At 39.2% G+C, this 20,702-nt stretch overlaps 1 protein-coding gene across 3 annotated transcripts; it reads left to right on the forward strand.

Moving 5' to 3' along the window:
* The first annotated feature begins 10,963 nt into the window (after positions 1 to 10,963).
* LOC110894193 (polyadenylate-binding protein-interacting protein 4-like) lies at positions 10,964 to 17,382 on the forward strand. 3 transcript variants are annotated; one of them, XM_022141380.2, is made up of 9 exons: positions 10,964 to 11,229; positions 12,720 to 12,882; positions 12,957 to 13,109; positions 13,769 to 13,905; positions 14,991 to 15,359; positions 15,452 to 15,660; positions 16,253 to 16,325; positions 16,451 to 16,484; positions 17,024 to 17,382. In XM_022141380.2, exons 2-9 carry the CDS (start codon positions 12,744 to 12,746, stop codon positions 17,308 to 17,310), a joined length of 1,401 nt encoding a protein of 466 aa, XP_021997072.1. In that variant the 5' UTR covers positions 10,964 to 11,229; positions 12,720 to 12,743; the 3' UTR covers positions 17,311 to 17,382. The 3 variants fall into 3 exon arrangements, with proteins under 3 accessions (XP_021997072.1, XP_021997074.1, XP_021997073.1); XM_022141382.2 differs by having other exon boundaries at positions 17,033 to 17,382; XM_022141381.2 differs by having other exon boundaries at positions 10,981 to 11,229; positions 12,698 to 12,882.
* The last annotated feature ends 3,320 nt before the right edge of the window (positions 17,383 to 20,702 follow it).

Genomic DNA, 20,702 nt, shown 5'->3' on the forward strand with positions numbered 1-20,702 from the left:
CCTCTCCAAAAATTCCCAATCGTCATCCTCATGATTGCTCAAGAGTGTACCATTGCTTGTCGTCTCAAGCCGATTCCAAGTTGCATCATCCAAACCCCGTACGAAACATTTCACCAATTCCCATTTTTCTATTTGGTGATGTGGGCATCTCCTCATGAGTTCTTTGAATCGGGTGAATGCTTCATGTAAAGGCTCACTTGAAAGTTGACGAAATGACCGAATTTCATCTCTAGCATCGTCGGTCTTGGCCATGGAATAGTACTCATCCAAAAACGCTTGTTGCATTTGTTCCCAAGTTCGAATACTATTGGCCGGAAGTGTAAAGAACCACTGTTTTGCTTTATCTTTCAATGAAAATTGAAATAGCCGAAGCTTCACTTCCTCTAGTGCGAAATTATGCCCTCCAATAGTATCACAAATAGACGAGAACTCCGTCAAATGAGTGTACGGCTCGTCATTGGACCTCCCGTTGAAATGAGGAAGGATGTTGATGTAATGCGGCTTACAATCGAACATCCTCCTTTCGCATACTATTGGAGAGTTGTTCTCGGTCACTATTGGTCGGAAACGGTCGTTTACTCCCCGTGGAGGTTGTTGACGACGTTGTGGCCCATTAACTTCTTGATCGACCGGTCTTCGATTATCCCGTCTTTCATCCCGTCGCTCCTCTCTTCGATTATCTCTCGGGTTACCACCTCCCACAAAACGAGGAATCCGGTTAGGGTTTACATTGTTGTTGTTATTGTTGTTGTTGTAAAACCCTTCATTCCGGTTCCGTTGGTTGTTGTTTTGTGGTTGACGGTTGTTCCCATAACCATTGTTTCTTCCACCCCCGTAGCCATATTCCTCTTCCCCAACATAGTTGGCGTTTTGAGACCCAAACTCCTCATCGTCGTACCTTCGAGCATTGTATACGTTTCCCCTATTCAAGTAACCCCAATCTTCATCATCATTGGCTCGATCATCATAATAACCCCCATCGTCCGAATTTTCCGTATGAATGCTCACGTGTTCCGGTGATTGATAACCGGGAACACTATACGGTTCGTCATCGGGAATTGCATTCCTTAAATCGGCGATGTTGAAAAGCGGGTCTTCATTTACAGGATTGCCGCGATCACGGTTACCTCTTCGATCGGAGTTGACATTCCGATCATCAAGGTTAATAGGTAACGATGCTTGTCGGTGAAGAGGTTGTTGTTGAGGTGTTCGTTGGGTGTTGTTGGTGTTTTGGTTTCGGAAAGGTGGAGTGGGTGGTCTTGCATTGGTGTTACCACCCGGTTGCTCTTGAGCGGGATAAAAGGCTCCTCGGGATTGGAATTGATTTGGGTGGAGGTTTTGGTTTGGGTTAAATTCTTGGTTGGAATTGTGGTTTGCCATTGAATCGGTTTCAAAGGTCGGTGTGAGTGATGGTGTTTGGTTAGTTTGATTAGAAGCAAGAGTTGCTTCTAACCGGCTTGCTAAGTTTCTTCTTGCGAGTCTTTCAATTTCCGGTTCGTAGACTAGAGGTGAAGTCCTCCCGGAATTTCGTGTACGCATGCACTACCTGTAACCTGCAAGTAACACACCGGGCGTAACAAGGAAAAAGACAAGTACAAAAAGAAAGCTAAACAAATTAAACAGTTAATCACGAAAATTCAAACAATATCCAAACACAAAGCGCACGCACTCCCCGGCAGCGGCGCCAAAATTTGATCGGAGAATCGCGCTCCGGTCAAAGATAATATTTATATACCCTAATTACCCTTAACAAATAGCTAGTGGTAGCAAGGGGTCGAACCACAAAGAGTATGTGGTTTGCGAATGGACTTTGAATGAAATGTAGAAAATGTCACTTTTATGAAGCTTGCTAAGATATGTTTTTGTGTTTTTGTTTAATTGGAAGATATAAATTATAACTACTAAAAACAAGCAATTGCAATAATGTAAATAAGGTTTTGACAAGATAGAGAAAACAAGGTTCACACCCGGTTCGGTTATTGCAATCCTAGGGTTCTTACAAGTTTTAGATTTAATTCACTTGAATATGTTATTAACGGATTTCTATCATCAAAGCTTAGGTGCCAATTGTTATCAACGCATACACGGACTACAATGCACTTCGTTACTTCGGACAAGTAAAACCTTTTGAATGACAAGGCATAATTGCACAAACTTATTTCGCAAAGTCAAATTTCATAACTCACTCGACAATTCACAAATATAGTTCAAATGCAAGACAATTGTCAATCAATTCAAATACAAATCAAGTTGTCACAAAACCAAACTAAATCATTGTTCAAACCCTAGACTTACAATTAACCTACACCGGGGTGAAACCTCCGAGGAATTAGCCGCTCATGGTGTAAATGGCACGATCAACGGATGCACGAGACTTGAATTGGGTCATCTTGGAGCTTGAAGATGGATGGTTGAATGATTAGGGTTTGGAATGGTTGGTGGTGATGAATGGATTGAAAGTGGAAGAATGATTGTGATGGTGATGAACTAGGGTTTTGATTCGGATGAGAATTCGGGTTGTTGGATGGATGGTAGGTTTATTGAAGATGAGATGATGGGTGAATAATGGCTCCAAGACTAAGTTTCAAACTCAAAAACTTGTGTAACTCCCGAAATCAATAAGTTCAAACCAATAGAAATCGGAATAGACCCTCAATTAGCAAAAATTCGCGATTCTCAAATCCCACACCCGTCGCCGACGGGTCTGACCCCGTCGCCGACGGGTCTGACCCCGTCGCCGACGGGCTCCCAAAAATTCATGTTTGGCCGACGGCCTAATCAACTGGATACGGGTAAACTCAGCATACGGGGTTATCCAGGGGGCGTCGCCGACGGCCTGGACCCCGTCGCCGACGGCCCCCTAAAAACCAACTTTCCATTTTTCGCTCCTTGCACTTCCGGTTGATCCGTAACGCATCCCGGTGCTCCGGTTTTCGACCCGATGACCCGTAAAGCTCCCGAAAAGCTCCTTAAACTCCATCAAACCTGCAAAACACATTCTTGATTAAAAGTAGGCTATTCGAAACTAAAACTTACGTAAAAACGTTAAGTTAAACAATAACAAGCACCGGTTTTCAACCGCGTATCAGGGCCTACTACAATAACTAAGATAATCTCTTAAACAAGTGCAAAAGTGCGAAAATAATCAAAGGTTATACTAATACACGAGGCGGATCCAAGTGATTCATCTTGTCTATCTGTTTTTATTTTTAATTTATTTTTCAGCATTTTGTTAGTTTTATTTTCTTAGTTTAAAAATCTTTTTTCTAACATTTTGATTTGATTAGACGTTGAGGATAAACCGGTACTTTACCAACACTATACTACGTCCACGATGGGTGCACTTGCCCATATGTGTGTTTAGTGTTAGTAAATATCGTGTTTTATAAATTTAAAACTTGGCTAAAAAGTGTAAAAAGGGCTTAAAAATATATACCAAAAATATATTACACTTCGCACACATCAAGTTTTTGGCGCCGTTGCCGGGGACACAAGGATTTTAAGAAAGTTAGGAATCAACGGCCTAATCATTTTTTTTATTTTCTTTTTAATTTTTTTTAGAATTTTCTTAGTTTTTCAGCTTCTGTAGAGCTCAGCACGGGCCGTGCCTGGTCGGACACGGGCCGTGCCCAGCATTGTCACTGGCAGTTTTTAGTTTTCCAAGTTACAGAAGGCTGACCACGGGGCCGTGTCGGTGCAACACGGAGCCGTGTCCAACTTTCCAGTAATTGGGATCTGGAAAACAATCACTGTAACTCCGACCACGGGCCGTGTTCATTGAGCACGGGGCCGTGGTGAACCTTCTGACCAACATTCTTTTCTGTTTTTGTTGCAGGACTTGGAACCAGACGCCAACCCTACGTTGTGTATGAGCTCCAGTTCTAATAAGGACATAAAAGAACCTCCACAAGAACCCGAACGCTTTCTCAGAAAAAGACTAAAAGCCAAAAACCAAGAGAAAGTTTCGGGGACCCCACTTCCAATGGCGGACCAACGTACCCTCATGGATTATCTACGACCCACCGTAGGTAACCTCGGCGCCGCTATCAATGCACCGAATGTTGAAGCCAATAACTTCGAACTTCGTCCGCATTTGATACAGATGCTTCAGAACTCCGCAACCTTCCATGGGCTTGCGGACGAGAATCCCCATCTACATATTACTAATTTCTTAGAAATATGTGATACCTTTCGGATCAATGGAGCATCAAATGACGCCATCCGCCTCCGAATGTTTCCTTTTTCACTAAAAGACCGAGCAAAAGCTTGGCTTAACGCCCTCCCAGCTGGATCGGTAAACACCTGGGATGAACTAGCCCAAAAATTTCTATATAAGTATTTCCCTCCCGCTAAAACGGCTAAATTAATGACTGAAATTAATACATACTCACAAGAGGACCGGGAATCCTTATATGAAACTTGGGAAAGGTTCAAGGAGCTATTGCGAAAGTGTCCACATCACGGCCTTGCGATATGGCAACAAGTGTCCACTTTCTATGATGGGCTGTTGCCACACACAAGGCAAACACTGGACTCTAGCTCCGGGGGACTTTTAGGTAATCGTCGCCCACATGAAATATATAATCAAATTAAGGAAATTGCTCAAACCAATTTTCAGTGGCACACTCCCCGAGGAAATAAATCCATTGCCCCGGGCGCCCATAAGGTTGATGAAAGCACTTCTTTACAAGCCCAAATCGAGGCCCTTTCTTCAAAAATAAAAAAAATGGAAATGACAAAAACGGTCTCGGTTATGGCTTGTGAAGGGTGTGGTGGGCCACATGAAAACTGGAGTTGTATGAAAGAAACAGACGATCAACAAGAATCGGTAAACTACATTGATAATAGACCTAGGTCGGCGGGTCCTCCAACGGGCACCTACAACCAAGGATGGCGAAATCACCCTAACCTTGGTTGGAGAGAACCCGGCAATGGTAGTAACCAACAAAACGTAAACCAACGAACAAACTTTCAACAACCAAGAAATGAGTCACAAAATTTCCCTCAACAACAAAGTGGACGAGAAAGGCTTGAAGATACTATATCTCGCCTCATCTCCGACACTGAAAAGAAAAACTCGGATAGATTTCTACAATTAGAATCAAATTTTAGAAATCAACAAGCTAGTATTCAAAACATCGAAAAACAAATCAGTCAACTAGCACAAAATTTCTCCGAGAGACCACAAGGCGCGTTACCAAGCAATACCAAAACAAACCCAAAGGCGCAAGTCCATCTTATAACACTACGGAACCGCACCGTGGGTCCTACGGAAAGCCCGCCGCCCACCGAGGAGACCGTAACACCACCCTTACAAGAGAAAGGTTCCCCTCCTTCATCAGAACCTACCAAGGCTCCTCGAGTTCCGTACCCCGGTAGGATAATCCAACAAAAGACCGATGAGCAATTCGCAAAATTCGAAAGTTTACTAAAACAATTGCATGTCAATATTCCTTTCATTGATGTCTTAACCCAAATGCCTAAATACTCTAAGTTCATGAGGGACTTCCTCACTCATAAAAGGAAAATTGAAACATTGCAATTAGTTAACTTAGGCGAAGAATGCTCTGCTCTCGTACTCAACAAACTCCCCCAAAAGAAAATCGATCTCGGAAGCTTCACAATTCCTTGCTCAATCGGTGACTCCACCGTTCGTAATGCACTAGCCGACCTTGGGGCTAGCATTAACCTCATGCCCTCATCAATGTTCAAAAGACTCGGCCTAGGAAAAACGAGTCCTACAAAAATGAGTATACAGCTTGCTGATCGATCCGTCAAATTCCCGCAAGGTGTCATTGAAAATATCCTAGTCAAGGTCGATAAGTTTGTCTACCCGGCCGACTTTGTCATAGTTGATATGGAAGAGGACACCTAAGTCCCCCTCATATTAGGGAGACCATTTCTCGCCACCGCACAAGCAGTGGTAGATATGAATGACGGAACACTCACTTTGAAATACGGGGATGATGAAGTAAAGTTCCGGGTTGGGAAGAGAATAGAGGATGATGACCCGGCCAATTACATGAAGGTTATTGATTCGAGTTTGGATGATGCTCTCCGACGGTGCAACATGGGATGCAAAACATCCCGCTCAGAAAACATATAACCTTGCCTTGGGTCTACCCAAGGACCCTTATAAACGTGGCGCACCACCGAGGCAATCCGCGGAACTATCCTTAGTTTAAATTTAATCTTTTAGTTTTAATTTGCGGGAATAAAACACACTCATGGTGGTCAAGGATGACAAGGGAAACGAGAAACATAAACCCATGGACGAAAACAGGGCACCCGACAACAATTTCTCCGTTACAGTAAGTTCAGCACGGGCCGTGCCCATCCAACACGGCCCCGTGCTGAACACCCTGCAGACAAATGCCCAGTTCAGGTAACTGGACACGGGCCGTGTTCGCTGAACACGCCCCCGTGTCCAGGCTTCTATTTCTTTTCTTTTCTTTGATTTTCGTTACTGGCACCTGAACACGGGGCCGTGCCCGGTCCCCACGGGGCCGTGTCCAGACTGCCAGTAACATAATTTTTTTGCTTTTAACACCATTTTACACATTCAATCAACCTAAAAATTTATTTTTGGGACACATTGAGGACAATGTGTAATTTAAGTGTGGGGGGATGCTTAAAACCTTGAATTTTGCAAGTCCTAATAACAAGCCTTACACAAAACTCTATTGGAACCGCTAATCACCCCAAATTTTTTTCAAAAATTTTCATTTTTCTTTACTTGTCTAAGTTTAAGTTGGAAATTCTAAGACTAACAAGGTTATATTTTTATAAGTTTACAACCGATAGCATCGTGATAAAAAGAACCAACATAAGAAAATTATGAAACGACATGACAAGCTTAGTTAAAATTCAATTATATATACTCGATCACATAAAAACCCATTCCCACAAAAGTGAGTTTTGAGCCTTTATTGAGCACACAAATATACATCTTTACACTAAATGCTCATTTTTCGTTTCTTGTGTGAATAGCCGCTTGGTTCTTACGACTCTAGAACTTGCCACGACAATTCATTCCCGGTCCTTACCAACTTAAACCCAAGTAAGTAAATGATGGAGGCATTAGGACTAACTCTTTTTCTTTCAACACCATTATTTTTATTTTTCTTTTCACCTACCCAAAAACTCCCCCTAGTTAGCCTCTTTGAGCCTAAAACCTATTCATTTCTTAACCCAAAATCCTTTTTACCCACCAAAAACCCTTTTTTATTTTTACCCTTTATTTTAGTAACAAGCCCGGTTTTCGTGTGACTAAAAAAAATAAAAAAAAAATAAAAAATTTATGAAGTTAGAAATAAACAAATAAAGCTCCTTAACCAAAAGCTTGTTTGAAGAAATACTTCATTTAAAATAAAAAGTCACAATAAAATGTTTTACGAAAACCGACGCTTTTTACGACTTTCGCCCTTTTCTACTAGCTACTAACCCAACCACCCACCTTTAGCCCAAGCCTAATCCTTCACCCAAAAAGTCCTCTTGATATTTACAAAGGTATAAAGTTAAAAAGGAGGAGGATTGATTGCTTGGCAAGCTTATGGTAGGAATAAGTCTCATGCCGCTCTCGAGTGATTCACTAAAATACACCTTCGGCCGAGTGTGAGTGATTTCTCCCGTGAGGTATGTGAACTTGTATATAAATGGAATTTTAGAAAGGTATGTTATGCCTTAATAAATAATTTACCTTATGAAAAGTTTTAAATAAATCATGACGAATAGGATTGTAAATAAGTAAAAATAAAACCTAAACAATTTTGGAAAATCCCGACACTCTATGACAAGCCAAAACCTTCTCTTCTACCCATTCCATTTGGGAGTGTAAGCCACATATTAAGGAGTTTTGCTTGAGGATAAGCAAAAATTCAAGTGTTGGGGTATTTGATGTGTGTAAAATGCAACATATAAATTTCATCAAATAAGGCATAAAACTAACCCTTTTTAAGTACTAATGTTGGAAAAAGTGTGTTTTTGTCTTCCTTTTGTATTTTCAGGATTAAATGAGCTCAGATTAACAAAAGAAGCAAAAAGGCAGCTAAAACTAACATAAATACAAGAAAAGGAACAAAAGTGGATTGCCCGACCCCTCGACAGCTTCCTCCCAAGCAAAATAGAGAAGGCAGAAGACTGAACACGCCCCGTGCTCAGCGAGCACGGGGCCGTGCCCAAGAAGCAGCAGAAAAGACAAACATGTAGAAGCTTCTATTGCTCACCACGGGGGCGTGCCCAGTGAACACGGGGGCGTGCCAAAGTACTGCAGGCGCATTAATTGTAATTGCGAATTACAATTAATGAGGAGAGATAGTGTCAGACGGGCACGGGGCCGTGCCCAGCGGACACGGGGCCGTGCCCAGCCCTCTGTTCAGCCTATAAATAGGAGTGGTTTGGCTCATTGCAACTCGTCCCTTGGCACCACCCCTCTCACACTTCACCCACCACCCACCACCATCACAACACCATCATCCACCACCATCATCCATTGTCCATCATAGAGTGTTTGAGTCGTATCAGGATCCAAGATTGATCGTAAGAGTTCTTGACAATCAAGGCCATGTTTGCCTAAGGGGCTGTTTGGTAGCCTCTTAATGACCATTCAGATGCTACCTCTTAATGGTTTAAAACCTCTGAATGAATAAGAGGTAACCTCAAGTCTGAATGGTTAAGAGGTAACCTCTGAATGGTAAATCATCGCATGTCACGTTCTTCTACCTTCTCATTGGTAGAATTCTTAATGGTTCCATTAAGAGGTAGCCTCTTAATGACCATTCAGAGGTTACCAAACAGCCCCTAAGTCTCTTACATCACTTGGTGAAGACAAGTGTTTAGTATAATACTTTTTTATTTTTAATCTTTTGCACTTTTTATTTGGTTTTGTATTGATGACTTTAATAACTAGTTGCTTATGTTGAAGGTGACTTTTCCTTATCGTTTGTCCGTGGTGTCTTGGCATTATTTTACTGTCTATATAAAATAAAAGATTTTCACCATTCATATCTCCACGGTCTATATGGAGGTATGTTGGCTACCTGGTCGGGGGTTATGGGAACGGTTTGGTAAGGGTCTTGCCCTTGTTCAGCGTTTAGAGGTTCTGCAAGGGACCTGGGTCAAATTTAGTAGGACCTCCTTCAATACCCAAAAGGTATGGATGGTGGGGGTCCAAACTCTTTGATCCCCTCATAAGTTAACTACTATTAATACTATAACCCGGCTATTTAGGACTGTATCCTTGCTGACTCAGACTACTTAGTCGAGGGCAACGTCACCTCCAAAAGAGGGGCCTACCATAATTCGCATTAATAACTTAATTCATTATCTTTCAATAATCCGACCCTTTAGGATTGTATCCTTGCTGACTCAAACTACTGGGTTGAGGGTAACGTCGCCTTCAAAAGAGGGGCCTACTACAATAACTAAGATAATCTCTTAAACAAGTGCAAAAGTGCGAAAATAATCAAAGGTTATACTAATACACGAGTCGGATCCAAGTGATTTATCTTGTCTATCTGTTTTTATTTTTATTTTATTTTTCAGCATTTAGTTAATTTTATTTTCTTAGTTTAAAAATCTTTTTTCTAACATTTTGATTTGATTAGACGTTGAGGATAAACCGGTACTAAAAGCTCTTGTGTCCTTGGACGACCTCGGTATTTTACCAACACTATACTACGTCCACGATGGGTGCACTTGCCCATATGTGTGTTTAGTGTTAGTAAATATCGTGTTTTATAAATTTAAAACTTGGCTAAAAAGTGTAAAAAGGGCTTAAAAATATATACCAATCGCGACGAGCAGCGATGACAACAAAGGGTGAAATGACCGTCGTAGGTGGCGACGACGTGAAAGGAAAACGATATAGCGGTGGTGCTGTAGTGTCTGGTGGTGGCTAGGTGGTTGTGCGTGGCAACGACTCAATAGGCTTCTAAATGTTTAGACCATCCGCTATGGTTTCACGACCTTTCACTCCACCTCACTGCCACATCATAAAGTAACTTTCACCTCATTGACACATCACCACACTATTTTCCTTCACTTTTTTCACTAACCCCTACAATGGTTTCGCCCCCTTTCACGCCTTATTAAAATAATATTAAAATCTAGAAAAACCTTATTAGTTGATGGGCATGGCCACACCAAGTCCCTTTTAATTCACGTCGTGATCTCCTCCATGCCTTCCCCCTCTCACGCCACCAACCCCGCCCCTTTCTCCGGTGTTTAGTGCCACCTCATGCCGGGCGACATGCCACCTGGCTCGGGCGTGAGGCAAATAGTCTTATGTGTGAGGCGGTGGCGGTGTTTATGTAAGCTACAACAAGTGTTGGTATCAGCGATGAACCAAACTGATCCCTTCCAAACTACATCTGTACTATGTGGATTACGATCAATGTTCGGTACTGACACCGATACGAATTACCAGATGCGTGGCACGGGCTAATCCACTACTAACAAAATAATATATCATCATGCCTAATGATTTTGTGATACAAAATATGACAAGTATTCTTTCACAAACAAAAAAAATGCATCAATATTCTACCAAAGAAATATCTTATAGAACTATGTATAACTTATGATTATATATTTTTATACTCTTTCAAAATTACAAAAACCTAGTCCGGCCGAGTCAGAACTCGACTAGGCTCGAGTTCAGCTCGTCATGTTTTTATGAAGCTCGAGCTCAGCTCAGTTCGAACCTACTTATTTGAGTTCGAGTTCGGCTCGTGAGTAAAACCCAAAGCTCGGGCTTGGCTCGACTCGAGCTATTTTGAAAACAACCTCAAACGAGCTAAAAGCTCGGCTCATGCTCGCTTCAATATTGCTTAAACGAGCCAAAGCTCGACTCGCTGTATAAAAACTAGAATTTTATTTGAGCTCATGAGCTTAAACGAGCTTTGCATTTCAAGCTCGGACTCAATAACTAAACATTTCAAGCTTTTAACTATACGTCTATACCGATAACAAATAGCTTCGAGCCTCTAGGCTTCTTTACCCTGGGAAAACCTAACCTAAGCCTTTGGTGGGTAATTTGGGGGAAAACGAAAACGATCACGATCACACGCTACTACTACTACTACTACTATTCGCTGGATTTAGGGTCTGAACTTTCATTTGTTTCCAAAATTCCACCGAGAAATCAGTCACAAAAGTACGAATTGTTCCTTGATTTCACCTATTTCAACACGATTTCTCTTCTGATCATCGTTTTTCAACATATTTTCGGTAATCCTTCTTTCTCTTTCTTTCTTTCTTTCATTATACAATCGTCTGAATTTATCGCCGTATATTGACGTATGATGATGTCACGCACACATACTAGAGGAACAGGTTTTCCTGTTTATGAATTGTGTATGGATAGTTGGATACATACTTAATGATTGTGTGAATCGGTTACCTCCAACATGATGCCAATAGTTTAGGTTTAGGGTTTTTGCTTTTAGATACAAGTTTCATTGTACTGATTGTGATTTAGGATTCTTCTGAAATTAGAACCATACGCTGATATTCTGGTTTTTATTAGGTGATTAGGGTTTTTGGTCTCTGTAGTTGTATGGTTTGGTTTATAAGATTTGAGAACTTAAGAAGGTGAGGCGTTGGAGTTATTGTTAGGTATTCAACATTTGACATACAATTACAATACGAAAACCAATGAACGCGCGGAGCTAACCTACGTCTACGCGCTGCAAGTTATACCTATATGTTTCTTCAAATTCAGCTCTAGTTGTAGTTGTATACAATGAATGGAAAATGATAAGAAGCCTGCAATAGGATGATGGAAGACCTTCTTTATCTCCACTAGTTGCTTAAGGATTGAAACTTCAAGAAGAAAACGAAGGGAAATTGCTATTTCTGTTGTTATCTATGTATAATTAAGAGCACTGCTTGAATATATTGAAGCATTTTCTTTGATAAAAAAACCGACGAGTGAATATATGCCTAATTTGTTGAGGTGTGTCCCATGTCGACGAGTGAATTTCTTTACGCTGTTGTTGCATAGTAGAGGGGAGAGCTTTGAATCAAATAGGCACGCTGCACAATAGACTACCTTTTATCTTAGTTATGTTATTTGGCTATTTAATCATGAACACATCATGCAGGAACTTTATACATTTAGGTCTTAGTGGCTTACATGAAATGTCACTCGATTCAACAGTTAGCTACCAAGCGAAGTTTTTGTGGATACCTAACTTCCACACCGTCAATTAAGCAGCCGTGTATAATTAAAGCGATGGGGGCTTGTGTAACGCGTGGTGTCTGTTTAAGCAGTCCTACGTGAAGAATTATCAAACCCTAGTAAAATGCGGGTCATGTTGTAACCAGCATTCTGATGTCGGTCGTAAATAAAAGTAGTCCTACCTAAGATCGCACTTTTTAAACTTATGCTGGAATGGTTGGTTTTATGTAAGTAGGTACAAACTTAGGTCTTGTATGAAAGATAATTTTGTCGAATGCAGTTGTATGATGTTGAACAAGGTATAATACTATAATCTATTTGTATGAAAAATAATTTTATCGAATGAAGAATTATCATCTTCATTGTTTACAATAAGAAAGCAAACTCATGCTTTCATTGGGATTATATGCTATTAAAGAAAACAAATAGAAATGCACCATATATCTATAAATATAGATTACACTCGCGTTTTTTATAAGTTTTATTTACAAAATCACCTCTGGCACCTTTTAGCAGATCATGATGATTTTTTTAGCAGATACATTACTAATTCGGTTCCGGAATGAACCCACAACAAGTTGCACAGTCCAGATCATCCGCAAATGGATTCGCTCGTAGAAGAGGTGAAAAAGAAACAGGCACTCGAGTGGAAAATAAATTCCATTCTGGAAAATCAAACATCAGCAGAACGACAACGGCAGGTACAACTTTTTTTACCCAATCGTCTTGTGATTTTACAATGCCATCATTCTAAATTCAGTTTGTCTATGTTTAGAAACTGAAAACAAAGGGGGAATTGAAAGCCTGTCTCGTCATCGACTAGTTTATACAACAACATGCCTCATAGGGCACCAGGTGGAGGTCCAGGTCATCGATGGTTCTGTGTTTACTGGAATATTTCATGCCACAAATGCTGAGAAAGATTTTGGTACTTTCTTTGGCATTCATATTTAGGGCCGCAAACGAACCGAACGAACGTGAACAAGACCTTGTTTGTGTTCGTTTGTTACAGAAGTATATGTGTTCACGAACTTTTCATGGACACTTACCGAACGGGATTTTCTGTTCGTGTTCGTTCGTTAAGGAAATGAACGTGTTCGTTTTCGTTTGTTAATGTTAGGTTTTTAGGTAATAAACGCAAACAAACGTTCATGAACACAAACGGACACACTCTAATGTTCATAAACACAAATGAAAACAAACGAACACAAACAAGCGTTCATAAATAGAATAATAAAATACAGTAATGCTTATTAAATATTTTGTTTGTCAGAATTTTGAAGTTTTTAAATAAAATATGAAAGTTAAAAGCACTAACAAACTATTGAACACAAACGAACATAAACAAACTCGTTACCGGACGTTCACGAACATAAATGAACGAACGCGGTCTCTCGTTTAACTAAACAAACCGAATTGTTTGTTAGTGTTCGTTTATTTATTAAACGAACAAACACAAACGAACTTCCCGCCGAACGATTCACGAACTGTTCACTGAACGTTCAGTTCGTTTGCAGCCGTATTCATATTATTGTTAAAATAATGCATAGTTTCTTTTCTGAATATATTATTTCTTGCTATTTGCAGGAATAATCTTGAAAATGGCTCGTGTAACAAAGGCTGGTTCATCTCATGGACAGAAAAACAGTTTAGATGCTGTTCAAAAGCCCCCTTCTAAGATGTTAATAATACCTGCTAAAGAACTTGTGCAGATTGTAGCAAAGGTTTGCTTTTATATTCAGTCATCTTTAAAAAATCATATTCTTACAACTATCTTTCTGGAGATGTTTAGACTTTAGGGATAACTTAAAAGTTAAGTATTTAGGATGTTTTGTTGGTTAACTAATAGAGTAAAGTACACGGATGGTCTCTGTGGTTGACCAAAACTTTGGATTTGGTCCCTGGCTTTCCAAAGGTACACGGATGGTCCTTGTGGTTTGCACTTTGAAACGCATTTAGTCCCCAACTTTTGCCAAAACTACATGGATGGTCAATGTCGTTTGTACTATGTAACGCATTTAGTCCCTTACTTGGACCAGCCAAAACCTTTAGATTTGTTAGATGAGGACTAAATGCGTTACAAAGTGCAAACCACAGGGACCATCCGTGTTGATAACAATCGGTTCAGTAACGGCTAGGAAATTAAAAAAACTCTAAATAAAACGGATAGATCTAACGGTCTCTTGTGTTACAGAAACACCACACAAGAAAAACGATTAGGGGAAAACTAAACAAGAATCAAGATACAGATACACCATTTGACTCTAATCTAGGCTCCAAGTACACCATTGAAACATGCCAAGTTTGAACTAGCAAGGAATAATATTAACTCAACTCATAATCCAATGAGTAAAATTAACATAGATATTTTCACAAAACAAAACACCCCTTTGCATCTTGCCATTTGCTCGTACATCTAGAAACAAAAAAAAGAAGCTGACCCACTACCTAAAAACATGCAAACTGACTTTGACCACTATCACAAACTTTGAACTAAAATGCAGAAAAATAAAAAGAAGGAAACGTGGGAATTAAGTTGCATAAATTGGAAATAAAATAGAAAATAAAAATATGGCTCTAATTTGCTGCTGATGGGTCGGATCATGGCGGGTGTTCGGGTTCGGATGTGGGTAAAAATGTGACCCAGTTAACCCATTTCAGTAACCGAACCTGATGTATATCACATGTACTTTTAAAAAAGTAGGGACTAAATCCAAAATTTTGATTAACCATAGGGACCATGCGTGTACTTTACTCTTATTTATATGTATTGATGAAAGTGCATTTTTTCTTTTATTATTGGTGCTAGAGTGTATTGATGACTAGCGATGGGTTAATGAATGAACTTGAGCATGATCAACTGCATGACATTATGATAGACTCTAATATTTCTCACTCCCGGCATGTTGACTTGGAACGAGAGTTGGAACCGTGGGTCCCAGATGATGATCATCCGGAGTGCCCTGAACTAGACAATACATTTGACCATCACTGGCACAGGGGTTGGGATCAATTTGAAGCAAATGCAACATTATTTGGAGTAAAAAGTACCTTTAACGAGGAGCTCTACACAACAAAGCTTGATAGAGGCCCTCAAATGAGAGAGTTAGAAAAGGAAGCCTTAAGATTAGCTAGAGAAATCGAGGGTGAGGACACCCAAGATCTTCATTTAGCAGAAGTAAGTTTTTGCTTCTTCATACAAATCCACTGTTTTTTTATTGAAACAAATTTTATAAATTCTTAAATCCTTTACTTTTTTTTTGTAATTAGGAAAGAGGCATCCACTTTCATGACAAGTTTGATCTCGATGAAGAAACTAAATATTCATCTGTTACTCGCGTGGTTGATGATAGTGGTTATGACGAAAATGAAGACGTTTTGGATTCACGAAATGATGAAACCTTTGGAGATGTTTCGGATTCCATTTTGAGTACTAGCAATGACTTCCATCCATCTGATGCTCTAGATGGCCAAAGCATGTATGTATATATATATATATATGGGTCAAGTTATTCTACAAAGGCTTCTAATTGTAGTACTCAAAAAACCTATACCTCACCAAAAAAACCCTAAAAAAACCTAACCCCCCCCCCACCCCCCAAAAACCTAAAAAAACCTAACCCCCACCCCCACCCCCCAAAAACCTAAAAAAACCTAACACCCCCCCCCCCCCCAAAAAAAAAAAAAAAAAAAACCTAAAAAAAAAAACTAATAAAAACTAAACACCCACCCCCCACCCCCCACTCCCTCGGCAAAAAAAAAAAAAAATTTTTTTTTTTTTAGGGTGGGTGATGTGTGGGGGGGGGGTTTAGGTTTTTGGTGGTGGTGGATGTTTAAGGTTTTTTTTTTTTTTTTTTTTTTTGTAGTGGGGTTTTTTTTGTAGTGGGGTTTTTTTGTGTAGTGGGTTTTTTTAGGTTATTGGACACTTGTCACTCTATAAATCCTTCTTACACTTCTTACAATTAGGATCCTTTGTATTTGATCCTAATCCATATACATATATTGGTTTTTTTTCCTTTCAAATTGTGATGTTTTTAAATCAAGTTTCCCACTAAGCCTTTGTTTGTACAGTGTTGAAAACAATCAGACTAATCAACAGCGTGTTGGAAGTAATCACACTAAAGATGATACAGAAAAGCACATGGTAAATTTTGTGTTTTTACCACTTACCACTGGCTAACTACTCCTTTTAGATGTCCATATGTATGCTATTATGATCTATAATTTATAATAATTTCCGACCGTTCATATTGTGTTTGATTAATGCAGTTGTATGAGCAAAGCCAGGCTTCAAAATCCGAGGGTTAGTATTTTTTTATACCTATGGCAATGATAATCTTTATTGTTTATATTAGTGACAACAGGCTGTTTGTTTCTTTTTCATAAGAGTGAATTTCAAGGATTGTCCTTTATCTTTATACCCATTTTCAGGCGATGTCCTTTATGTTTAAAATTGACGAGTTTTGTCCTTTATGTCTTCATATCATACACGTTTTGTCCTTTAGGCCTAACCCAGTTAGTTTTTTCAGTTAAATTTGGTCACATGCTTTGCACATGAGGGCATTTTTGTCAATTCAAAGGTTCAAAAGCTTTGAGCTGTAAATCTGCTGTTGAACTTACCTTTGAATTGACAAAAATGCCCTCATGTGCAAAGCATATGACCAAATTTAACTGAAAAAACTAACTGGGTTAGGCCTAAAGGACAAAACGTGTATGATATGAAAACATAAACGACAAAACTCGTCAATTTTAAACATAAAGGACAGCGCCTGAAAATGGGTATAAAGATAAAGGACAATCCTTGAAATTCACTCTTTTCATAATATTCTCTTATCTATAAAGGACTTTCAGCAACTGCTACTGCACATGCACCATCCCATGTCTCATCTAACGTTCAAGAAAAGGCAAATTCTAGTGAAGTATCATCCACATCAGAATCTGGAAATGCTGCCCCTGCTTCAAGTGGGCCCGGATTATCACCTAGTTCATCAGTGGGCTCTTTGACTTCAGAAAAGTCAACTTTGAATCCTCATGCAAAGGTTAACATTCCATATCTGGTTGTTGTAAATACAATACTGGCAATTTCATCGATATTGTATTTACACATTTCATGGTTAATATTTTCCTGATTTTGTTTTAGCAACCATGGAATCGTAAATAAGATTTTGTTAGTGTTTTTATGAAATTTAGAAGGATATGCATGATGAATCTTTAAATTTTAAAAGAGTAAAATGCCATTTTTGCCCCTGAGGTTTGGCCAGTTTGCGACTTTCATCCAAAGGTTTGTTTTTTTTGCATCTGGATCCAAAAGGTTGAAATCTTGCCATTTTCATCCGGCTCGTTAGCTCCATCCATTTGTCTCCAATAAGAATGTGTTATTTTACTTCATTTATTTTTTGTATTTAATACTAGTGTAAGGGTATATTGGTAAAATTAGATAGATCATTAATTGATAGTCTTCATTTTTAATAGCTAACTACATTAAATTTGTAAATTATTATTAAAAAAACATATTTAAAAGAAAGAAAAAAATATATATATAATTTAAAGTGCAGCATAAATTACGAGGTGTGTAATACAAATTTCAATATGTGTAGGATAAATTTAAAAACGTATAGGATAAATTTTGATATGTGTAAGTAAAATACAAAACAACCCCACAAGTTTCCAGCTTGACAAAAACAACTAAATAAAAAGACAAAACAAACTCTAAAATTTTAGAACTTGGTAAAAACAACCCCTAAACTATCACAATTGACATTTACACTCTCTACACTTTTTAAAAACTTTATCAAATGTCATTTTCACCTTATTGAGTTCTAACTTTTCAAATTTACCTCCCCTATTTTCATTTTTTGGTTTTAAAGGAAAAAAAACTTTATCTGGCGTGGTTATTTTTATGTACGTGTCGATGTAAATTCATATTTCGATGTAATTTTTTTTTCTTAAAACAAAAGGTGGCCTATGCCACCGACCAAAATACAAAACAACTCTTCAAGTTCCCAGCTTGACAAAAATAGGCCAGACAAAAAGACAAAACAACCCCTAAAGTTTAGAACGTGACAAAAACAGTCCCTAAACTTTTGAAATTGACATTTACATCCCTTACACTTTCCAAAACTTTATAAAATGTCATTTTCATCCCACCTGAGTTCTAACTTTTCAAAAGTACCCCATATTTTCATTCTTGGCTTTTAAAAAATATTTTTCACTTCGTTATTTTTATGTATCTGTCAGTATAAATTCACGTTTTGGCGTATTTTTTTAGAAATGATTAGGGTCAAATATAACACGTTTTCATACTTATTTTTATGTACATTTTTAGTTGATCTATATTTTGACATTTAAATGTATGCGTCGGTATAAATTCACGCTTCAATGCTTGTTTTTTTTGTATGTTTTTTATTGGTCTACGTTTTGATATAAATTGTGTTCGAAAACGAGTCGGGTCAAATATAATGCATTTTCAGCCTACGGTATAAATTTGAGTTATTGTACGTCTTGACGCCACTAAGTCTTTATGCAAATGTAAGGGTGGTGTAGTGGTTAGGTGGAACGCTCTCTAAACGAACCAACTCGAGTTCGATTCTGTTTCTTTTGTAACCGCAATACTTTAGATCGAATATGTCAAAACACGCATTTTCATATGGTTAACGCATCACATAACGTGTCGCAAGCTATATACACCTAGGCGTTGCCGCTGCAACGTGCGACCTATGGCAACAATCAGTGCTATAGTGCAAATAAAAACGCATAAGGTACAAGCACAAGGTCACCACCACCATTGCAACCTCATTTGCCAGATCTCACGGGGGCGATTGCAACGACGGTTCTTTAGTCGAACTTCCTCCTACTTTCCCGATGTAGGCATGCAGCAACCTTCGAGTCGTCGCCGCATCTTAACCAACTTGCGAAAGATGATCTTTTGGGCCACGACTTAAAGAGACAAGGACAAGGTGAGTGAATAACAGATCGGACATTGCATGTCACGATCATTAACAAATATGACGCGACATTTTTCCAGCGACGATGGCACAAAAACGGGTATACACTGGATGGTGCCGGCAACAGATTGGTGATGATTTTAGAATAACAATCGCGACGAGCAGCGATGACAACAAAGGGTGGAATAACCATCGTAGGTGGTGACGACGTGAAAGGAAAACGATATAGCGGTGGTGCTGTAGTGTTTGGTGGTGGCTAGGTGGTTGTGCATGGCAACGACTCAATAGGCTTCTAAATGTTTAGACCATGTGCTATGGTTTCACGACCTTTCACTCCACCTCACTACCACATCATAAAGTAACGTTCACCTCATTCACACATCACCACACTATTTTCCTTCACTTTTTTCACTAACCCCTACAATGGTTTCGCCCCCTTTCACGCCTTATTAAAATAATATTAAAATCTAGAAAAACCTTATTAGTTGATGGGCATGGCCACACCAAGTCCCTTTTAATTCACGTCGTGATCTCCTCCATGCCTTCCCCCTCTCACGCCACCAACCCCGACCCTTTCTCCGGTGTTAGTGCCACCTCATGCCGGGCGACATGCCACCTGGCTTGGGCGTGAGGCGAATAATCTTATGCGTGAGGCGATAGCGGTGTTTATGTAAGCTACAACAAGTGTTGGTATCAGCGATGAATCAAACTGATCCCTTCCAAACTACATCTGTACCATGTGGATTACGATCAATGTTCGGTACTGACACCGATACGAATTACCACATGCGTGGCACGGGCTAATCCACTACTAACAAAATAATATATCATCATGCTTAATGATTTTGTGATACAAAATATGACAAGTATTCTTTCACAAACAAAAAAAAATGCATCAATATTCTACCAAAGAAATATCTTATAGAACTATGTATAACTTATGAATATACATTTGTATAGTCTTTCAAAACTACAAAAACCTAGTCCGGCCGAGTCAGAGCTCGACTAGGCTCGAGCTCAGCTCGTCATGTTTTTATGAAGCTCGAGCTCAGCTCAGTTCGAACCTACTTATTTGAGTTCGAGTTCGCCTCGTGAGTAAAACCCAAAGCTCGGTGTCACACCTCGATTTCCACGTGTCTCACCAGTGGGCCCGGTGGGGGATTATCGTGACGTAGTTGGCAACAATATAGTCAAACCACACAATATATGAATGCACAGCGGAAGCATAAAGATAATTATATTTCAACCATTGTTTGTAATATCAAATGTATTACGAATAGTCGAAAAGTATCCACAGGGGATCAAATAAAAATATAAATATTGTTCAACAGACGAAGGCATCCTTAAGCTTGCGAGACTCTTTAAGATGCCAAGGAGATATAGCCAGCCAATTACGTTTAGTACCTGCATTTAATCTTTTTGGGAAAATACGTCAGTTTACACTGGTAAATACATTCAACCGACACTTTTGAAAAATATTTATTAAAATTGATTTGAATGCACAAGGCACAAACTCTTTTATAACTTGGGAGAATTATTTAAATATATATAATCTTGTGAACGAATTACATGTTCCT

The sequence above is a fragment of the Helianthus annuus genome, chromosome 12 (assembly GCF_002127325.2).
Source record: "Helianthus annuus cultivar XRQ/B chromosome 12, HanXRQr2.0-SUNRISE, whole genome shotgun sequence".
Lineage (NCBI taxonomy): Eukaryota > Viridiplantae > Streptophyta > Magnoliopsida > Asterales > Asteraceae > Helianthus > Helianthus annuus.